Consider the following 20,079-nt stretch of genomic DNA (forward strand, 5'->3'; position numbering starts at 1 on the left):
TCTACGGTCACCCTTTGCATCCGGGCGTAACACCGTATAGCGCTCGTGCTGCTACAAGGTGACTCGCAATGGTTCCTAGAGACGGTTCCTTTGTGCTTGGATGGGCTGCAGCCCCTAAGGAGCGATGGAGGCTGGCGCCATGACCGAGGCGGGAGGCCAAACTCCAGGTGAGAACAACCTTTCCTGGCAGTTCATTGCGCTTCGGAGGTGCGGCTAAGGAGCCGGGCAAGCAACTGAAAAAGGCGGGGACGGGGGAGGTTTATTAGGGACCATTTGACACAACCCCTTTGGATAAAAGAAAAAGCGAAGCAAGGTCCTGGCTGGGTTGTTGCGCGCCTTTCTTTTCTGTGGGGTGCACAGAATACTGGGGATTCAAATACTGGGGATTATTTTTAAAAAAAATAAGACTAAGAACCGAAGGGCTTCTTGTTGCGTTTTCTGATTCTGGGTAGCAAAATGTAGGATTAAAAAATAGTTCTCTTGGCGTTAAGAACCACCTCAGTTTTTATTAGTCTCTCAGATATAAACACACACACACATATAAATCCATACGTTCATAAAACTTTTTATCTCTACAGATTAGTTGAACTGGCAATTCTGTTTTCCCAGCTAAGCTTTACCAGGGCTGAGATCCACAAAACCCATAAAGGAAAACAGTGTTTTGATATTCAGCATTTTGATACCTATCATATGTGCAGGATAGGTGGCAGATTCATTGTTCATTTTGAAGTTCTGGAATGTGATTCTCAGGATAGGTTGGATCCTAAAAGTTACTAGAGAACATTGTTGGGAAGCTACACAAATACTTCTCTTGTACCCTAAATGTAGACAACATAATTAGGAAGTAGTTTCATAGAACTGTAGAGTTGGAAGGTACCCTGGGGATCATCTAGTCCAACCCCCTTCAATACAGGAATGTGCAGCTGTCCCATATTGGGATTGAACCTGTGACCCTGGTGTAATCAGCTCCATGCTCTAACCCAGTGGATCCCAATTAGCTAATTGCTGAGGGACCCCCCTATTTTTCAAAAGCTAAGCCATGGACCCCCTATTTTCAAAAAGCAATTTTCTGAACAAAATGTGGGGTAGCACCTAATAAGCAAAGGATTTTAGGTATACTGAAAAACAGACTAGGGCTGAGCGATACCTTGTTTTCAACATTGTGACACATATTGCTAAACCATGCGATATTCTGATACCTGAAATTGGGGGTGAGGGAAGGAGCAGTCACATAGATCCAGTGGGTGGGGTGTGTGCAGAGATCAGAATGGGTTGGGGAGGGGAGAAGAGGAAGCAGAGTCACCTCCACCACATTGTTTGAGAGGGATGGGATGGGGATGGGTGGTGCATCAAGCCCCCTTCAATGGGACAGCCAGCAGTGGCAGCCAGCTAAGATGCACATCCACTGTGGCTGCTGCTGCTTTCCTGCTGACTGAGAAAAGCTGCTCCACCTCAGTGCCAGGGAAAGATAGTGCCATGGTGCCTTGAAGTGAAGGCGATCAGTTGCTCTGTTTGTCAGCATGAGTGAAAGGCAGTGCCTCACAGTTACCCTGTTTTCCCTCATTGTGAGGGAAGACTGCAGTGTTATCGGCTGCCTTTGTCTCCCTCAGCATGAGGAAGGCAAGCTCAGATCAGCCGTGTTAACGGCTGAGTTCATCATGCGGTATCAGCGGTGCCTTGAAACTGGCTGCCTTGCTCTCCCTTATGTGAGGAGCAATATATTGCTGCACATTGCTGGGTCAAAATTGTTATCGCGATGTGATATCCAAGCCGATTTTGGCCAATTTGTTGAAAAATCACACAGCGCTAAACAGACCATAAAATTTGAGATATTACCATGCAAAAATGACCCAAAATATAGTTTGGGTCCCTGAACCCCCTGGGTGTGTTCTGCAGACCCCCAGGGATCCCCAGACCCCTAATTGGGCGCCACTGCTCTAACCGACAGAGCTTTCCTAGTGCAGTTCAACAAGCGTTCTTCATTATGTGTTTGGGACTAAAGAAATTACAGTGCTTATAACGCTTCTCCCTACGCCTTCCCATTTTGCGAAAGATGAAATATCATTAGCACCTTAGCCAACTGAGAGAAATTTTATTTGAAGCCTGTCTTACAGGAGTAATAATAAAAATGTGAACATTAACTGGACTGAAGTATAATAGGTAGAGCTATTTGATTCACTTCAGTTAAAGCCTTCTTCTTTGGCAATCACTTGTAGCTGAGTAAGATTGTCTTCCATGAACATGGTTTTAACAGTGAGTCCATAAGTGACTGTGGAGGCCAATTCTGGATCCACACATCCTTCCACATAGGTTTCTGGGCGGGAGTTGAACATGGTGAGGGTTTGTCAAATGTGCCTTCCTCTTAGCATGTTTCTTCCTTTTGTCCTGAATTCAAGTGTCTTCAAAGCCCATGACACCTTTGGTAAAGGCTGTTCTCCAATTGGAGCATTCGCAGGCCAGTGTTTCCCAGTTGTCGGTGTTTATACTACTTTTTAAAGATTTGCCTTGAGAGAGACTTTAAACGTCTTTTGTTGATCACCAGCATTACACTTTCCATTTTTAAGTTTGGAATAGAGTAGTTGCTTTGGAAGGCGATAATCAGGCATCCGAACAACATGACCAGTCCAACGAAGTTGATGTTGAACAATCATTGCTTTGACACTGGCGAGCTTTGCTTCTTCCAGTACACTGGCATTAGTTTGCCTGTCTTCACAAGTGATGTGTAGAATTTTTCATAGACACCGTTGATGGAATCTTTTGAGGAGTTGGAAATGGTGTTTATAAGAGGTGCATGTTTCACAAGCATACAGTTGGTAGTACAATAGTAGTGTACAAGCATTTTTGTTTCCCTGCGACTGTCCCGGTCCTCAAACACTTCAATCTGGAGAAAGCTGCACTCGCAGAGCTTAGGTGATGTTGGCTTTTGGCATCAATGTTGGCCCTTGTAGAAAGATAACTGCCCAGGTAGGAGAAGTGATCAACAGTTTCCAACGTTACACCATTGGGTTGGATTTGTGGCACTGCAGAGGGGTTGCTTTGTGCTTGTTGGTGCAGCACTTTGGTTTTTTGGATGTTGAGTGAAAGGCCAAGCTTTTTGTAAGCTTGCGTGAAGATATTTAAGATGGTTTGGAGGTCATCCTCTAAGTGTACTGAAGCTCTATGACAGAAGTTAAGGTAACCTTACTATTTGCTTTCAGCCTACTCAGATTAAAGAGATTTCTATCTGTTCGATCTATGATTTCTACTCCAGTGGGGAGTTTTCCTTCGACAAAGTGTAGGATCATGGCAATGAAATAATCAATAGAGTTGGGACGATAACACAACCCTGTTTATCACCTGGTCCTAATGTGAATGGTTCACTTTGAGAACCATTGCTGCTGTTGCTGTCATATCATCATGGAGGAGCCAAAGGATGTACACAAATTTATCTGGGCAGCCAATTTTCAGAAGGAAATGCCAAAGGGCAATAAGATTTATAGTATCGAAGGTCTCAGTCAGGTCAATAAACACCATATACAGGGGCTGGTTTTGTTCTCTGCATTTTTCTTGAAGCTGTTGAGTGGTGAAAATCATGTCCACTGTCCCCCCTAGAAGGTCTAAAACCATTTTGGGATTCAGAAAAGGTAGCCTCGGATATTGTTAAGAGATGGTTTGCTAAGATCCTTGCCAGAATTTTGCTGGCCGCAGCTAATAAAGAGATGCCTCGATAGTTTCCATAATCCATTCTGTCACCTTTTGATCATTTTGGCATCCCTAAAGTCTGCTGGGATCTCCTCTCTCTCCCAGATTTTTTTGATGAGCTTGTGAAGTTGTTGTGTAAGTTCAATTCCACCCACTTTGAAGATTTCGGCAGGTATCCCATCAGTTTCGCTGGCTTTGTTGTTTTTCATTTGGTTAATAGCTGTACACAGCTCTTCCAGATTTGGCCTTTGAAACCATCGACCCTGACATCCTTCTGGACCGCCTAGAGGAGCTTGGAGCTGGGGGCACTGTTATATAGTGGTTGTGCTCCTTCCTCCTAGGCCGTGTCCAGAAAGTGGTGTTGGGGATTGAGTGTTCAGTCCCCTAGGTTCTCACTTGTGGGGTGCCTCAGGGTTCTGTCCTCTCCTCCATGCTTTTTAACATCTATATGAAGCCGCTGGGAGAAATCATCAGGGTGTTTGGGCTGGGTGTCCATCAGTATGCGGATGATACCCAGCTCTACCTCACCAGTGAAGGCGGTGAATGTCCTGTGTGAGTGTCTGAAGGCTAACAGATTGAGGCTGAATCTTGACAAGACAAAAGTAATGTTTTTGGGGGGACAGGGGTTGGGCAGGTGTGGAGGACTCTCTGGTCCTGAATGGGGTAACTGTGCCCATGAAGGACCATGTGCACAGTCTGGGAGTCATTTTGGACTCACAGCTGTCCATGGAGGCGCAGGTCAGTTCTGTGTCCAGGGCAGCTGCCTACCAGTTCCATCTGGTACGCAGGCTGAGACCCTACCTGCCTGCAGACTGTCTTGCCAGAGTAGTGCATGCTCTAGTTATCTCCCGCTTGGACTACTGCAATGCACTCTACTTGGGGCTACCTTTGAAGGTGATCTGGAAACTACAACTAATCCAGAATGTGGCACCAAGACTGCTGACTGGGAGTGGCCGCTGAGTCCATATAACACCGGTCCTGAAAGACCTACATTGGCTCCCAGTGCGTTTCTGAGCACAATTCAAAGTGTTGGTGCTGACCTTTAAAGCCCTAGATGGCCTTGGCTCAGTATACCTGAAGGAGAATTACAAGCCTGGTAGATGAAGGGAACGCAGTGGATGTAGCCTACCTTGATTTCAGCAAGGCATTTGACATGGTGCCCCATGATATTCTTGTAAAGAAGTTGGTAAAATGCGGTCTTGACTATGCTACCACTCAGTGGATTTGTAACTGGCTGACTGACCGAACCCAAAGGGTTCAATGGTTCCTCTTCATCCTGGAGAAGAGTGACTAGTGGGGTGCCACAGGGTTCTGTCTTGGGCCTGGTCTTATTCAACATCTTTATCAACAACTTGGATGATGGACTCAAGGGCATCCTGATCAAATTTGCAGATGACACCAAACTGGGAGGGGTGTCTAACACCCCAGAGGACAGGATCACACTTCAAAACGACCTTGACAGATTAGAGAACTGGGCCAAAACAAACAAGATGAATTTTAACAGGGAGAAATGTAAAGTATTGCACTTGGGCAAAGAAAATGAGAGGCACAAATACAAGATGGGTGACACCTGGCTTGAAAGCAGTACGTGTGAAAAGGATCTAGGAGTCTTGGTTGACCACAAACTTGACATGAGCCAACAGTGTGACGCGGCAGCTAAAAAAGCCAATGCAATTCTGGGCTGCATCAATAGGAGTATAGCATCTAGATCAAGGGAAGTAATAGTGCCCCTGTTCAGACCTCACCTGGAGTACTGTGTCCAGTTCTGGGCACCACAGTTCAAGAAGGACACTGATAAACTGGAACGTGTCCAGAGGAGGGCAACCAAAATGGTCAAAGGCCTGGAAACGATGCCTTATGAGGAATGGCTAAGGGAGCTGGGCATGTTTAGCCTAGAGAAGAGGAGGTTAAGGGGTGATATGATAGCCATGTTCAAATATATAAAAGGATGTCATATAGAGGAGGGAGAAAGGTTGTTTTCTGCTGCTCCAGAGAAGCGGACACGGAGCAATGGATCCAAACTACAAGAAAGAAGATTCCACCTAAACATTAGGAAGAACTTCCTGACAGTAAGAGCTGTTTGACAGTGGAATTTGCTGCCAAGGAGTGTGGTGGAGTCTCCTTCTTTGGAGGTCTTTAAGCAGAGGCTTGACAACCATATGTCAGGAGTGCTCTGATGGTGTTTCCTGCTTGGCAGGGGGTTGGACTCGATGGCCCTTGTGGTCTCTTCCAACTCTATGATTCTATGAGTGTCTCCACCCCCATCGTTCACTGAGGTCCAGCTCTGAGGGTGGTTCCCTCCCTCTGAGAAGTGAGATTACAGGGAACCAGGCAGAGGGCCTTCTCAGTGGTGGTGCCCGCCCTGTGGAACGCCCTTCCAATAGTTGTCAAGGAAATAAAAAGCTATCTGACTTTTAGAATACATCTGAAGGCAGCCCTATTTAGGGAATTTTTTAATGTTTAGTGTTTTATCATGTTTTTAATATTCTGTTGGGAGCTGCCTAGAGTGGCTGGGGAAACCCCACCAGATGGGTGGGGTATAAATTATTTATTTATTTATTTATTTATTTATTTCTATCTCTTTGCCAGATCTGAAAAGCCTTCCTTTTCTTGTCAATAATGTCTCCAATCTTACTGTTATTCTCATCAAACCAGTCCTGGTGTTTCTTGGTTTGGTATCCAATAGTTTGTTCAAATGCTGCAGTAATGGATGTTTTTAGCTTGGTCCAGTGTTCCTCAATGTTATCAGGGAACTCCAAATGCAGATGGTCCTTAAGAGTCATTTGGAAGCAATCTTGAGAAGCTTGAGTGTTTTGCACCTTGGTTTCCTACCTTGAAGCCTACGTTGTGGTATAATCTTGATAGCCATCGTGGAGTGTATTAATTGGTGATCTGTCCAGCAGTTGTCAGCACTCATCACAGCTCTGGTAAGGAGCACATAACAGCAATCTTCTACTCGGACAATTACATAGTCTAAGAGGTGCCAGTGGTTTGACTGAGGGTGCCTCCATGATGTTTTCAATTTTGTTGTTGTTGAAAGAGTGTGTTGGTAATAACAAGGTTGTGTGCTGCACATATAGTCAAAAGTAAGATTCTGTTCTGGTTGCTGTTGCCAGTTCCTTCTTTCCCAATAGTCCAAGGCTACAGATCGAAATCTCGCCCAACTTTTGCATTAAAATCACCCAGGAGAATAACTTTATCCTCCTTAGGTGTCTCTGAGAGGATGGTATCCAGCTGAGAGTAAAAAAAATTATTTAATGCCTTCATTGGCATCCAGTGTTGGTGCATAAGCGCTTAGAATCATAGTCTGATGGTTTATGGTGAGTTTTATTTGAAGGGTTGAAAGTTGCTCATTAATGCCTGTAGGGACTTCTGACAAGAGCTTCACAAGATTGTTTTTGATAGCAAAGCCTGCTCCATGTATTCAATGTTCTTCTTCAGGTAGACCTTTCCAGAAGAAGTGTAGCCTCCTTTCCGTCCTTCAGTTGTCCCTCACCAGCTCTTCGAGTTTCTTGAAGCACTGCAATATTGATGTTAAAACGTCACAGCTCTCTTGCAATGATGGCAGTTCAGCGTTCAGAATGCTCACCGTCTGTGTTATCCAACAAAGTCCATATATTCCATGTTCCAAAGATCAATTGTCTTTTATGACCCTTGGGTGTCCCCACTGTGCAAGGTAATACAGTCAGGGAAATAGGGACGCAGACTATGTTTAGGACACTTTTTCTAGCCCCTCCCTCTTTTTGGGATGAGCAGACAGAGTGGATCCTAAATAGGACTGCTCAGTCATGGACATAGCTGCCGAGCTGCTCAACTGCCTCATTCCTTGAGTCAGAGTGACTGAATCTGTATCCACCGCCCATGTACTGGTTCATGACTAGGGGCTTCCAGATTTCACAGTCCTGCCCCTGTTACCATTTGCCGATCACCATGGGACTTTTGGGGTTTGGGTTTGGGATGGGTTTTTGGAAGACACCTGTGCATGAATTTGTTTTATGTGTCTAGATCAGTGCACGCTGACCAACGTACAGTCTTCGCAGTAAGGCTCTATTGCGATGGCTACTCACGGTAGATTCTTATCTGCTGCAGCCTTCATCTGCCTTCACAGCCGTTGTATCTTCCGCCTGTTCTGCCGTTGAGGACTTCTTGGATCATTCTTGGTCTAGTTCCTCCCTTTTGACCTTACCGCCTTTGGTGATCCTGCTGGGAGTATGAGACTCCCAACGGCTTCGCTCACAAGGGTCTTAGGAATGTGGAAGCCCACTCACCACAAGGTGATGATCCAGCGAGTCACGCAATAGGACTCCCTGCTGCCTGACACCATCTTGCCCAGGAAGTGACCTGGGGACTTGTAAAGTTAAAGTAGTATTGGAGTTACAGGAGACTGTGGAAATAACAGGCACTACCACAATTTTCTCTCTCTCTGAGGAATTGACTCTGTCCTAAAAGTGAAAAGAGATGTGGGTAGGGAGGAATATTAGAAATACTTACCCAGAAAGTATTGGCAGGGGGTTGGACTCGATGGCCCTTGTGGTCTCTTCCAACTCTATGATTCTATGATTCTATGATTCTAAGAAGGAGAATACATCTACATTCTCTTAACTATTGAAAGGTCCACACTTATTTCCTAGTGGGCAAGCATTCCAAGGGCTGCTCACCAGTTCAGCCTCTCCCAGAAAACAATAGAGACCACTTGCAGATTCTACTGAGAAAGCAGGGTATGAATCCCAGAACTGTGCTAACTGCAAGCGGAGAAAGTACATTAGCAACACAAACAAACGGCAGTCATTTCTATTGACACCATCAATATACAGGTGGGAATTAAATGACAATAGGTAATTACAATTAAATGACAATAGATGATTTAAAGGATACTTCTGCTTCTTGTGTTTTTTCTGTTATTGAATCAAGTTCTTTTTTTTATATATGTTAGGACCAGTTGCCTAATCTGAAGTGATTAATAAGTGGCTTGCATTGTCAACTTGTAGGCAGCTCATACACTTGTGGATTGACTGGATGTGCATAAATCAACAGTTTCAGTTAAAGCCATAGCCTAGCTAGAGGCAAGCTGCTTTCTAGGCTGTCTTTATCAAGATTGACAAATGCAGGTCAGGGCATTAGCATAGGTATCTAGCATTTGAAGTGGCTCCTGGGACACCCAGATAGCACTTTGCAGACTTGGTAAGTAAATCTTTATTTTTGCCCCTGCTGAGATTAGCTGCAAGGTATGTTTTTAAAGAATGTCGGAAGCATTTTACATTGTCACGGTAAAATCTGGGTGCGAGGCTGCTCTGCCACCCAGCTCGTCGGACTAAGTCCGCGGGTCCCTGCGGAGGAAAATGAGCTCAGCCGGAGACAGGAGCAAACTGCAGACGATCCAAGTTTATTGCGCAACGGGTTCAAGACGAGATTGAACCCCGAGAAAGGGGTGACATGAACTTTTGAAACTTCCCCCCATGTCCCAGAATACAGTGCAAAATACATCCTAGTTACATCATGAATACATTAAGAAGAGGTTGGGTTACACAGATTACATCACGAATACATTAGGAAGAGGTTGGGTTACACCGGATTAACATATGGAGGAGGGAGGGGGGATTATGCAGAGCTGGAGATATGCGCAGATAAGCACATCCTGAGTACCTGATGAGAAGACAATGGTCCATGTATGGTCTGCCACCTGGCCTTGCCCGGAGGAAAGGCTTGGCAGAGTGATTTGACAGGATTAGGGTCTTGACACCTTGCTTGAGGGATTATGGAGGACAGGGGAGGTGTCATGGAGTCCTAGAGAAATTGAGCAAATTGGCACGTTGATTTTCTATGAATTTTATAGATTTTAGTCCCTTTTGACATTGACAATTGGAAATAAATGGATATATTGTAGCGAAGAAGGAGGTGAAGAAGACATGCCCCCTCCCCTTCCGTATCAACATGCAAGTTGTGTTTTGACTATGCATCATAAAGTGAAGTATATCCAGCTACCTCCAGTCATTCAGTGGCTGCCTGGAATAAGCTGCTGTTTCCCAGGACATCAACTTGCTTTTCTTTCTCAGTACGGTACTGGTGAGTTTAACACCGGCACTCTTGACTGGAGTGGGACTTGTATTTGTAGTAGGTAGTCAGGTGTAGCAGCAGCGTAATTTTTTTTATAGCCAAAGTGAACGAGTATTTAAATGCTGATTTTTATTTAGAGTCTGTGGGCTTTGAGGGTAGAGGTGCTGTCTGATTATGCCTTCCCTTCACCCCCGACCCGAAAAAACAACAACCTGGTGCTTGCTGTACTCGGAAGTAAGCTTCAAAGAGACTCCTTCCCAAGTACAGAGCATGCATAGGAGTTCTCAGCATTCTCCTTTTTATGTTTACACGGAAGCCCCATTCTTTAGTAAGACTCGGACTTTCCCTGGGTTCTGGGGCACACGTGGCTTGAGAGCTTGCGATGATGCTCTGATGTCTCTCAGCCACGTGGGTGGCGGCTTTCTAGGACCTGGCTCTGTGGTTGCTGAGCCTTAGCCATCCATCCATCCATCCACCCCTTAATTCTTTTTATTCATGACTTTAATTACTTTTAATTAATGAAATTTCGGCTTTTGGAGTGTTCGAGATGACCGCATTCTGGCAGCTCCATTTTTTAATAATAATAATAGTAATCATAATAATAATAATAAAATAAATTAACCACCCGATCGATCAATTAATTTTTTTATTTTCTTTAAAAAAGACTTGGAGCTGCGCAGAATGCGGTCCTCGTCCCAAAAGCCGAAAGTTGCCGAAGAGCTTTCTGGGTTTCCTTTCTCTCGCCGGAATTTTCCGACAGCAGCTGAGCGCGCTCTCCTTAAGGCTCTCCCTTCGAACGCGCCCTTTCCCAACGTTGCCGTGCGCGCCCTGGCGAAGTCGCCGAAACCTTCCGAGCGTGCGCGCGGAGGCGGGGCGGGGAGAGGAAGCGGCGCTGGCGCTACGGAGAGCCCGCAACAGCGGCCCCTGGCGGCGGCGCGGCTAACGGGGAGAGGCGTCTTGGACGTCTGCGGACGGCGCGTTTTCGCGTGCGCCTGTCTTCGGGGCTGGCGGCTTTGGGCGACGGTGCAAGGAGCGCGGCGGAGGTATCGGGCCCGTATATCTCTCTCTTTCTCCCTCTCTCTCCTGCCTCCCCAACCCCCACTTACGCGGGGTGCGCGCGGCGTCCCAGAGAAGGATAATCCACCGGGTGAGGCCGGCAGGAAAAGAAGGCGGCGCGCTCTCCTTTGTGCAAGCCGGTGCCGCCTTGCGCGTGCTTCCCCCACCGCCCCCAGCGTGCTACGGGGAGGCGGCTCAGCGGCTTCCCCCATTAGCTCAGCTGGAGAAAGAGGGTGGGGGGAGAAGGAGCCGGGGGGAGAGGAAGCAGCCCCCTGGGGTGTCCTGGAGAGCCGCTTCCCCCGTTATTTTTTGCGCGCCCCCCCCCACTCCACCAACTTGTGCTGAACCCTCAAGTGTGTTGGTTTGCCCCTACTGGGATTCTTCCGTTCCTTTCAGGGATAGAGCACCCCCCCCCGCCGCCGATTTATTTTCTTTTTGGAAGCAAAGGGTAAATAACAAATAAGAGGACAGCCCCCATTGATCAGGGCTTGTTCATACTTCCGTTTGCATCTCCCTGTCCCCCCCCACCCCCCTGCCCGCCAGGGAAACACATGGTTTTGTGCTGAATTGGGGCAAACAACAATTGAGTTTTCTGCAGATTGCCGTTTGTTCCAATTCAGCGCGGGGGGGGGGGGAGTGGCTGGTTAAAGGGCTTATCCCTAATTCCTCTTGTAAAGGCGATTCGGGTTTTTCCTGGGTGGCCATTTGTTCCAATCTATCGCTAAAGAGCAGGTTTGCCCTAGGAATGGGAGGGACAAAGGGGAAACCACTCAGACATATGCCTAGAATGTGGAAAAGCACTTGGACCCATGCTTTCTAGGTAGAAGTGTGGACGAGCCCCCTAGTCCAGCTATGCTTGGGGGGACAAGGGCCTAGAGAGTATACCGTATTTTTCGCTCTATAAGATGCACCAGACCACAAGACGCACCTAGTTTTTGGAGGAGGAAAACAAGAAAAAAAATATTCTGAATCCCAGAAGCCAGAACAGCAAGAGGGATCGCTGCGCAGCAAAAGCAGCGATCCCTCTTGTTGTTCTGGCTTCTGGGATAGCTGCGCAGCCTGCATTCGCTCCATAAGACGCACACACACTTCCCCTTACTTTTTAGGAGGGAAAAAGTGAGTCTTATAGAGCAAAAAATACGGTACTTGAGCTGTACAGTAGATGCTTAGTGTAGGGGGACTTGCAGTGTGAGTTGCTCTGCCATGACCCCACCCCCTGCTTTCCCAGTAGAAGAGCTGCAACTCAAGGGGTAGAGGACCTCCTTGGCGTGCAGAAGTCCCGGGTTCAGTCCCCAGCACCTCCAGGTAGGACTGTCTGAAACCCTGGAAAGCCCCTGCCAGCCAGTGTATACGTTACTGGGCTAGATAGACTCATAAATCTGATTTGGTATAATGCAGCATCCCATGTTCCTAAGGTGCTACAGCACATCCCCTTCCTGAGGTTGCTGTTTGCTTCTTCCCTCCCTGGTGCTCATTGTTTCTTTTCCTCCCAAGTGTTCCCCCCCCATCTCTGCTTCTGCTCTTTTTCCACCTAGCATCTTCCTCTTGCAGTTGCATCTCACCCCTCACTCACTTCCCCCCCACAAATGGCACCTTAAAGCCTCTTCCATTTCACACACTTATAATTTGAATACCATCATTCACACTTGAAAGTATTACACAGCAGCCACCCAGAAGTTCTCCCTGCTGCTGCTGCTGCTGCTGCTGTTTGCAGTGGTTCTGTCAGCCTTCAGTTTGGGGCATGTATAAAGCAAAATCACAAAAGAACTGCATGCACTAGCTGATTGTCTCTGGACACAGTGTGAAGCTGAGTGGAGTTGAGCATAGAATATGTGTATGTAGCAATCAAAGATTTCCCAAGGTTTTTGCTTTTCCTATAGAAACTTGTTGCTCCAGTTTGACAAATATATTCTGCATGATAATCCTCTATGCTTCACTCCTAAGAGTTGATGCTTTGTTTACAGGTTCTGTTTCTCCAGCTTTGACTGCAGCTGAAACTTTCCCCAGCTGTGGTTAGGGTTAGGGTGATGTTTCAATTAGGGTAGGAGTAACTGAGCCAACTTGGCAAAGTGAGCTTGATTTCCAGGTGATGTAGCCCAGAATTGAGTCTCCAAGGGGGAACCTCAAAACTCTGTTCTGCCCTTCCCTCTGCAGCCAATGGAAGCTTCAGTCTGGTTATCCCTTTTTACATGTGCAGCACAGGGTGAGAGGGAGCTGGTCTGCAGCTCTCTTTGCCATTGATGGTGGTAGTGGCTGTGGTGGAGATAGATTTAGTCCTGAAAGTGGGCCTTTCCCAGGCGTCATGCTCTCACATGCTCTCCTCCCACATATCCAGTCTATAGTCCCTTTAAGTAGTTTTATATGTCTCGGCATGCCTATACTATTTAATCAAGCTGGCTTCTCAGTCTGTAGGATCTTACAAGCACTGAATTTCTGACTTCATTCTCACTCTCTTTCGTACAGGACAGGAGCTGTCTGCACTTTAATTATTCTAATATACAACATTGTCTCACTGGGCCCATCCTAGAAAGCACAGGTCCAAGCAGTTTCAGCTATAGATCGGAACAAATGGCAGGTAACATATGAGGAAAAGCCAAATTGTCATTTGTTCTGACTGGTCACTAAAGAGCAGTTTTCCCCCAGGGTAAAAGCAGCTGCACAAGAAGAAGGTTGGATAAGCTCTTTGCTCTAAGGATGCAATAGGGAACTGGGCTCCCATGTCTTTAACAGTCGCCCAAGACTGAGTATCACAACAGCTGCAACTTTTCTCTCCAGTTATGGGAAAGGTGCAATTGTTAAGATGCTCCTTTCACCTTGTACTTAAAGGCTTGGGAGCTCAGTGACTTGTTTGCTCTGACAACCTGACTAACAATACATGTGTAAGGTAGTAGCCCTCGGTTGTGTAACAATATATAAATGCCCCCTTGCATTTTCTATGCTTCAGTTAACAGTATTCTTTAAAAATATTTTTAGTTTTCCTCTTAATTAGGAGAATGAGAGATGCATTTATCCCCAAAGAGGCTGATATAATATAACCAGTCTTCTTTATGTATTGGATTTGCACAGATGTTTGTAAATATTTATCTTTTTTTTGCAAAACAGTTCTAGGAAAAGCGTCACTGACAGCGTTGCTTAGATATTTTTCAAAGCTGCTTTTCCATCAACCAAGAGGCTTCAGCCTTATAACATTTGGCTTTATTTGACGGGAAACAGTATTTAGTTTGGGACATTAATAAATTATTTGGTTTTTTAAGCACAGCTTTCCTATCTGATAGTATCTGGAACTGAACCCAGTCTTTGTACACACACTCTCTTAGATGATTCCCCCCTCAGTAACACATGCAACTTTAAACACATTATGCAAAAATAAGGGCCATTATTGTTAAGAGAATTTACTTTTAAAATAAGTACAGTCATACCTCAGGTTGAATATGCTTCAGGATGAGCGCTTTCGGGTTGCGCTCTGCGGCGACCCGGAAGTAATGGAGCACTTTACTTCCGGGTTTCACTGCTCACGCATGCACAGACGGTCAAAATGATGTCACACACATGTGTGGAAGTGGCGAATCGTGGCACGCGCAGACACGGGTTGCATTCGCTTCAGGGTGCAAATAGGGCTCTGGAACGGATCCCATTCGCATCCTGAGGTACCACTGTAGTTTAAGATCGTAGCCCAGGTTATTGGGAAATGTAGTAGTAAATATTCTTAATGCTTTCCGTTTTGAGGAACTCTGAGTTGTTCCTTAATACATGGCTTCCAAGCAAGATAATCTCAAATTCATTAACATTCCAACTTAAAAGCTTTCATTCTGGTTCAAGATGCTGCTACTGAACATTCAAGATGATATTTGGGGCACAGAGTATAAGCATTTCCTTCTGTTGCAGATACATATGAACACACTTCTCTTTCTCATTGTAGGAATGGAGACCAGGAAGCTAATCACCGCAACAGACAACCAGTACTCTGGCATGTTGTTAAAGGCTTTGGATGAACAGCGAGGACATGGACTTTTCTGTGATGTTACCATCATTGTGGAAGACCGGAAATTTCGAGCCCACAGAAATGTCCTCTCAGCCTCCAGCACTTACTTCCACCAGCTTTTCGCGCTTGCAGGTCAAGTGGTTGAACTGAACTTCATCAGAGCAGAGATTTTTGCAGAAATTCTCAATTACATTTACAGCTCCAAAATAGTCCGGGTAAGATCGGACTTGCTCGATGAGATAATTAAATCAGGGCAGTTGCTGGGAGTTAAATTCCTTGCTGATTTGGGTGGGCCTTTGCAGCAGGTGAAAAGTATGTCAGGAAGTGTCAAGCCTGGCGCTTCAGAATGGCCCAGCTCTGAAACTAATGGCCTCGAAGTACAGAAACCTCCAACACCAGCTGGGGGCCAAAATCTAATTGACGAGAAGCCCGCTGTAACGGTCTCGTTGCATGGGGAAGCGTGTGATTCTGCAAAGATTACCATTAGTGATTCTGACGATGACGACGTCATTTTCTGCTCCGAGCTTGTGCCTCCAAAGGACTGTCCCCTGGAGCCTACTGTAGTAGCACAGAGCCAGCCTTGCCTAAATCCTGTGGGAGTCCCTGACCAAATAAATTGTACCAGCAGTTCCCCGCCTCAGTCAGCGACAGTGACAGCTCCAAGGCTTGACTCATGCCCTGGCCAGTCAAATCCAACTGAAAACCAAGTACCTGCTGAGCCATTTGTCCCCTCGCTTCCAAAACCTGCGGCTTCAAATCTGCTTGTGTTAAATAGGCCGCAGATTGGAGCTCTGCCGAATGCTGGCTCATCGCATGAAATAGAGGTATCTCCCATCCCCGAAGAGAATCAGCAGCCATCTATTAACGACTCCTTAACTGACATGGAGACCAATGCCATTGATGAAGAAGAGGATGAGGATGAGGACGTTGAAGATGACGACGACATCCTCGGTTCATCCAGCCCAGGGTCAGCAAGCAGCAGTTCTTTGGTCCAGCAGCCCACCACCCCTAAACCAGCTGCTGCACCTGATGCCACAGGAGTACAGAAGAAGCACAGTCCTAGCTTTCCCCAAGAAGCAGTCTCCCAACCCAGAAAGTTCAAAAAGAAAGTTTCCGATGTTCTTCCTGGGAGCAACAAGGAAGCTCCTGTGGACTCTGTGCCAAAGCACGTAACAGAAGGCCAGAAGACCATCACCTTAGATAAAGCTACTGAGATAGAAGGCTTGTCGACAGGTTGCAAGGTTTATGCAAACATCGGTGAAGATACCTATGACATCGTAATTCCTGTGAAAGATGAAGCTGATGCAGAAGTGCAGTTGGATGACATGCCCAGAACATCGGAGGACGATTCTACAAACAGGAAGCGCCTCAAAGTGAAGCATGATGATCACTACGAGCTCATAATGGATGGCAAGGTCTACTACATCTGCATTGTGTGCAGGAGGTCTTACGTTTGTCTTACAAGTTTGCGGAGACACTTCAATGTGCATTCTTGGGAGAAGAAGTATCCATGTCGCTATTGCGAGAAGGTTTTTCCTCTTGCAGAGTACCGCACCAAGCATGAGATTCACCACACCGGGGAGCGGCGGTACCAGTGCTTGGCATGTGGCCAGTGTTTCATCAACTATCAGGTCATGGCCACGCATGTAAGATCGGTTCACAGCCAGGATCCTTCTGGCGAGTCCAAGCTATATCGCTTGCATCCCTGCCGGTCTCTGCAGATCAGAAATTATGCATATATTCCAGGTAGTTCCAGCAATATACCTATGGTAAATGACAATGCTCTTGTTTATCCTGTTGACCCTGCAGAAGAAGCCCCTCAAGAACCAGCCCCTAACCCTTCAGCAAAGCCAATGACCTGGGATGATATCTTTGTTCCGCAGGGAAACGAATCACTATTCAAACAAAATCCATCGGATGGCAGTACTGAGTTTGAGTTTGTTATACCGGAATCTTACTGAATCTTCTCTCTGATCGAAATAGAAATATAGATATAGATATATATATATGGATATATATATATAAAGAAAAACTTCTTTAAATGGGCTGCTTGAAAAAAGTTGTAGGACATCTCATGTTATATAACAAGTCTGTGTTAACTCCTAGCCAACAAAATGTAGTATGTTAAGACTAGAATGCCTATAAGTTTCAGAGATGCTTGTGAAAGAAAATTGGTCAGGGAAAGAAAAACGCTTCACTTGAATATGGGAAAAGGCACTTGAGAAGCTAGGTGTTAAATGTGTTTGGTTTATTATCATGGATCGAAATCTGGTGAAATAATTGTTTGAAAAGGTGTGGCTTCTTTACAATAAAGGTAACTCACAACTTATGCATTTATAACCCATGCGCATTCAGCTTCATGTGTTTGGCAAAAAAAAATTTTTTTTTAATTAAACAGGGGGCAGATGTCCAGGAAAAAGGACTGTGACAATCCCTCCTGCCATTGAACCCAGTGTGTTTTGACCAAACATGACTTTGGCATTAGGTGCAATCCCTGGAACATAACCCCCACGTAAGTTGAGAGTCTTTTGTAATGAGAAATGACTCCGATAACTTGTAGAATAATGGGAACATTTCTTGCCTCTTTAACCACTTATTATGTAATCCCTTCTTTCATGCTAGCTCTTTAAAACTGATTTTTTTTTTAGTTGTTTGAGACTACGTAAAGGCAGTCTGGATAGGTTTCCTGATTATAGCTTAGTTCTTTTTTATAGTAGAAATCATTGCACTCCTTTTAACTTAATGGAAAATACAGTGTTGTTGTGGGAGGGTATGTGAAGGTCCAATCATCCTGTCCATAAATCAAATTATTTTCTAAGTGGCATCCTAAATCTGTTCTGCTCCAAAATAACCATTCTGCCTTCACAAAAATTGCTCATAATGTAAGCTTGTTATCTTGGAGGAGAAAAGATGCTATTTGTTCGAAGAAGCCTGAACAAGTTTTATTTATATTTGGTAATTAAAAAGACGCAGTGGCTGGACCATTGTGTTCTATCCTTCAACACAGGAGGGGCTTTGTCAGCAAAATTGTCCAATGACATTGCCCTTCTTCAGTCTGCCCACATTTTCTACCCTCCAATATCAAGGAATTATGTCAGACCCTCCTTTTGCTGAAATCATGTTGGTGGTTTAGATTAAGCTGCCGTTTTCCATTTAGCTTACCATGGGAAAAGGTGGTGACAGATATAACTGTATAGGTGGGTTTTTGTTTTTGTTTGTGCTGAAGGGTGTGGAAGCTGTTTCCCAAAGTTACGCTTCAAATGATGTACAATACGCTCACAACTTACATTTAACTAGCGTGCATTCAACTTCATGTGCTTGGCAAAACGTTTTTTTAAAGGGGGCAGAAAGGAGGAGAGTGTTCAGGGGTAAAAAAGGCTGGCAATTACAGCTGCTATTGCACCCAATGTGCTTTGACTCTCCCCAGAACATAACCCCCGTGTAAGTTGCGGGCTTACTGTCATTTTCCCCCTAATTGAACTTATTTATAGTTTTTCATGAACTTAGTTTGACTTCATTTCAGGGTAACTGTCAGGTTAGTTAGGAGTTCTGATAAGGATTTAACATCTCACATACTTTCACTGGCAGGGGTGTGTCAGGTCTCAGACATTGTGCCTGTTTACTCCCCCCTCTTGCACAATGTTACACATTTTTTAAAAATGCTGTGGTTATAGTAAAAGTCCATCTTTGGGGGGAGGGGAGCTTGTCCCAAGTAAACTGGTCAGCAGTCATGTAGTCTGTTGCTTTACACTGAACGACGTCCTAAATTTTTGTAAATTATGCGGGGTTGTAGGGGGTGTGTGGAGACGTTATAGAAGACGGGAAAGGATTGTGATGAATAGAAGTAGCTAGAAATCAGTGGTATGTCGTTAAAATCTCTTCTTCCCACCACTTTAGAATTCCCTCTCCCCATGTTTTGTGAAATAAACATTTCATTTTCAACGCAACCACCTCTGGACCTTAATTTTAAGAACATAAGAATAGCCTGCTAGATCGTGCCAATGGCCCATCTAGTCCTGCGGCCTGTGGCCAACCGGGTGCCTGCGGGAAACCAGAAAGCAAAACATGAGCACAAAAGCACTCTTCCCTTCTATGGCTTCCAGCACAGCTATTTGGAACCATTGCTGCCTCCAACTGTGGAAGTAGAGCATATAGCCATCATGGCAAGTAGCCATTAATAGCCCTCTCCTTTAGGTACTTGTCTAATACTCTTTTAAAGCCACCCAAGTTGTTGGCCATCACTGCTTCCTGGGGAAACTAGTTCCATAGTTTGACTATGTGCTGCATGAATAAATACTGAATCTTCCAACGTTCAGCTTCATTGGATGTCCATGAGAGGGGGAGAATTTTTTAAAAATCCACTTCTTCCACTATTCTATAAACTGTTATCATCTTGCCTCTTCCTAGCCTTTTCTCTAAACTAAAAAGTCTGTAATCTTTCCTCTAAGGAGCGTCACCCCCATTTTTCATGGCTGTTGCACCACTGGTTTGACGTCTTAACCAAGCCCTCTGCCATGACCCCCCAAGGTCTTGCTCCTGGTCCTTCACCTTTAGATTTTAATCCCTTGATTAAAAATATATATATATCTACTTTTCTGGCAAGAAAGTAAGGTCTGTTGAAATGTGATAAGCTATGACAAAAAGGATGTTGGAAATCTATGTTTGCAGTAATGGGCAAAGGTCCTTTGTTATCTAGACTGAGAATACATTTTGTTTATGGGGGAGGGATTAAAAAGAAAATATTTCCATAAATCATGTTTTAAAGTGAGTCGTTCATATTTAAATCTGTGATTTGTGGTGGTGATGATAATTTTAATCACTAGTTGAAATTGGTGTGTTCCTTCTGGTACAGGAGACATGCTTCAAGTTTCTCTAAAATTTTAGGAGTGAACCAGATCCCTGTTAAAGAGAAAATATTAGTAGTTCTTAGCAAAAGAAAAGTTGCTTTGTGCTAAGTAAAAATTGCTCACTATTCCTTCAAATGATAGGTTTTGTGCATCTTATAGCAGATGCTGGTTAGGGAGTTAAACAAACTACACTTCCAGAGAATACTAGTGGCAGCGCAGAGGCAGAAGTACAGAAATAAACCATGATACATAGCTGAGAATAATAAAGGCCACAACTTTATTGACTGATTACAGCGAATAGGTTTAGTGTAGGCCTAGGGCATGGATCAAAAGACTGAACAGCCTGAGTGCTGGTGAATACTCATACAACCAATAGGGGGTTGTCCAATGTCAGGGTCCCCTATAGCATGTACAGCTTTGAAGCAAACATGGACAACCTGGTAGGGAGTGCTGTGACCC

At 45.1% G+C, this 20,079-nt stretch overlaps 1 protein-coding gene across 2 annotated transcripts; it reads left to right on the forward strand.

Annotated features, from left to right (window-relative positions):
* Nucleotides 1–60: 60 nt before the first annotated feature.
* ZBTB33 (zinc finger and BTB domain containing 33) lies at nt 61–19,525 on the forward strand. Of its 2 annotated transcripts, none has more exons than XM_083486423.1 (2): nt 61–167; nt 14,711–19,525. In XM_083486423.1, exons 1-2 carry the CDS (start codon nt 125–127, stop codon nt 16,732–16,734), a joined length of 2,067 nt encoding a protein of 688 aa, XP_083342549.1. In that variant the 5' UTR covers nt 61–124; the 3' UTR covers nt 16,735–19,525. The 2 variants fall into 2 exon arrangements, with proteins under 2 accessions (XP_083342549.1, XP_083342550.1); XM_083486424.1 differs by lacking the exon at nt 61–167 and adding an exon at nt 10,652–10,778.
* The last annotated feature ends 554 nt before the right edge of the window (nt 19,526–20,079 follow it).

The sequence above is a fragment of the Podarcis liolepis genome, assembly GCF_965112155.1.
Source record: "Podarcis liolepis genome assembly, chromosome: Z".
Lineage (NCBI taxonomy): Eukaryota > Metazoa > Chordata > Lepidosauria > Squamata > Lacertidae > Podarcis > Podarcis liolepis.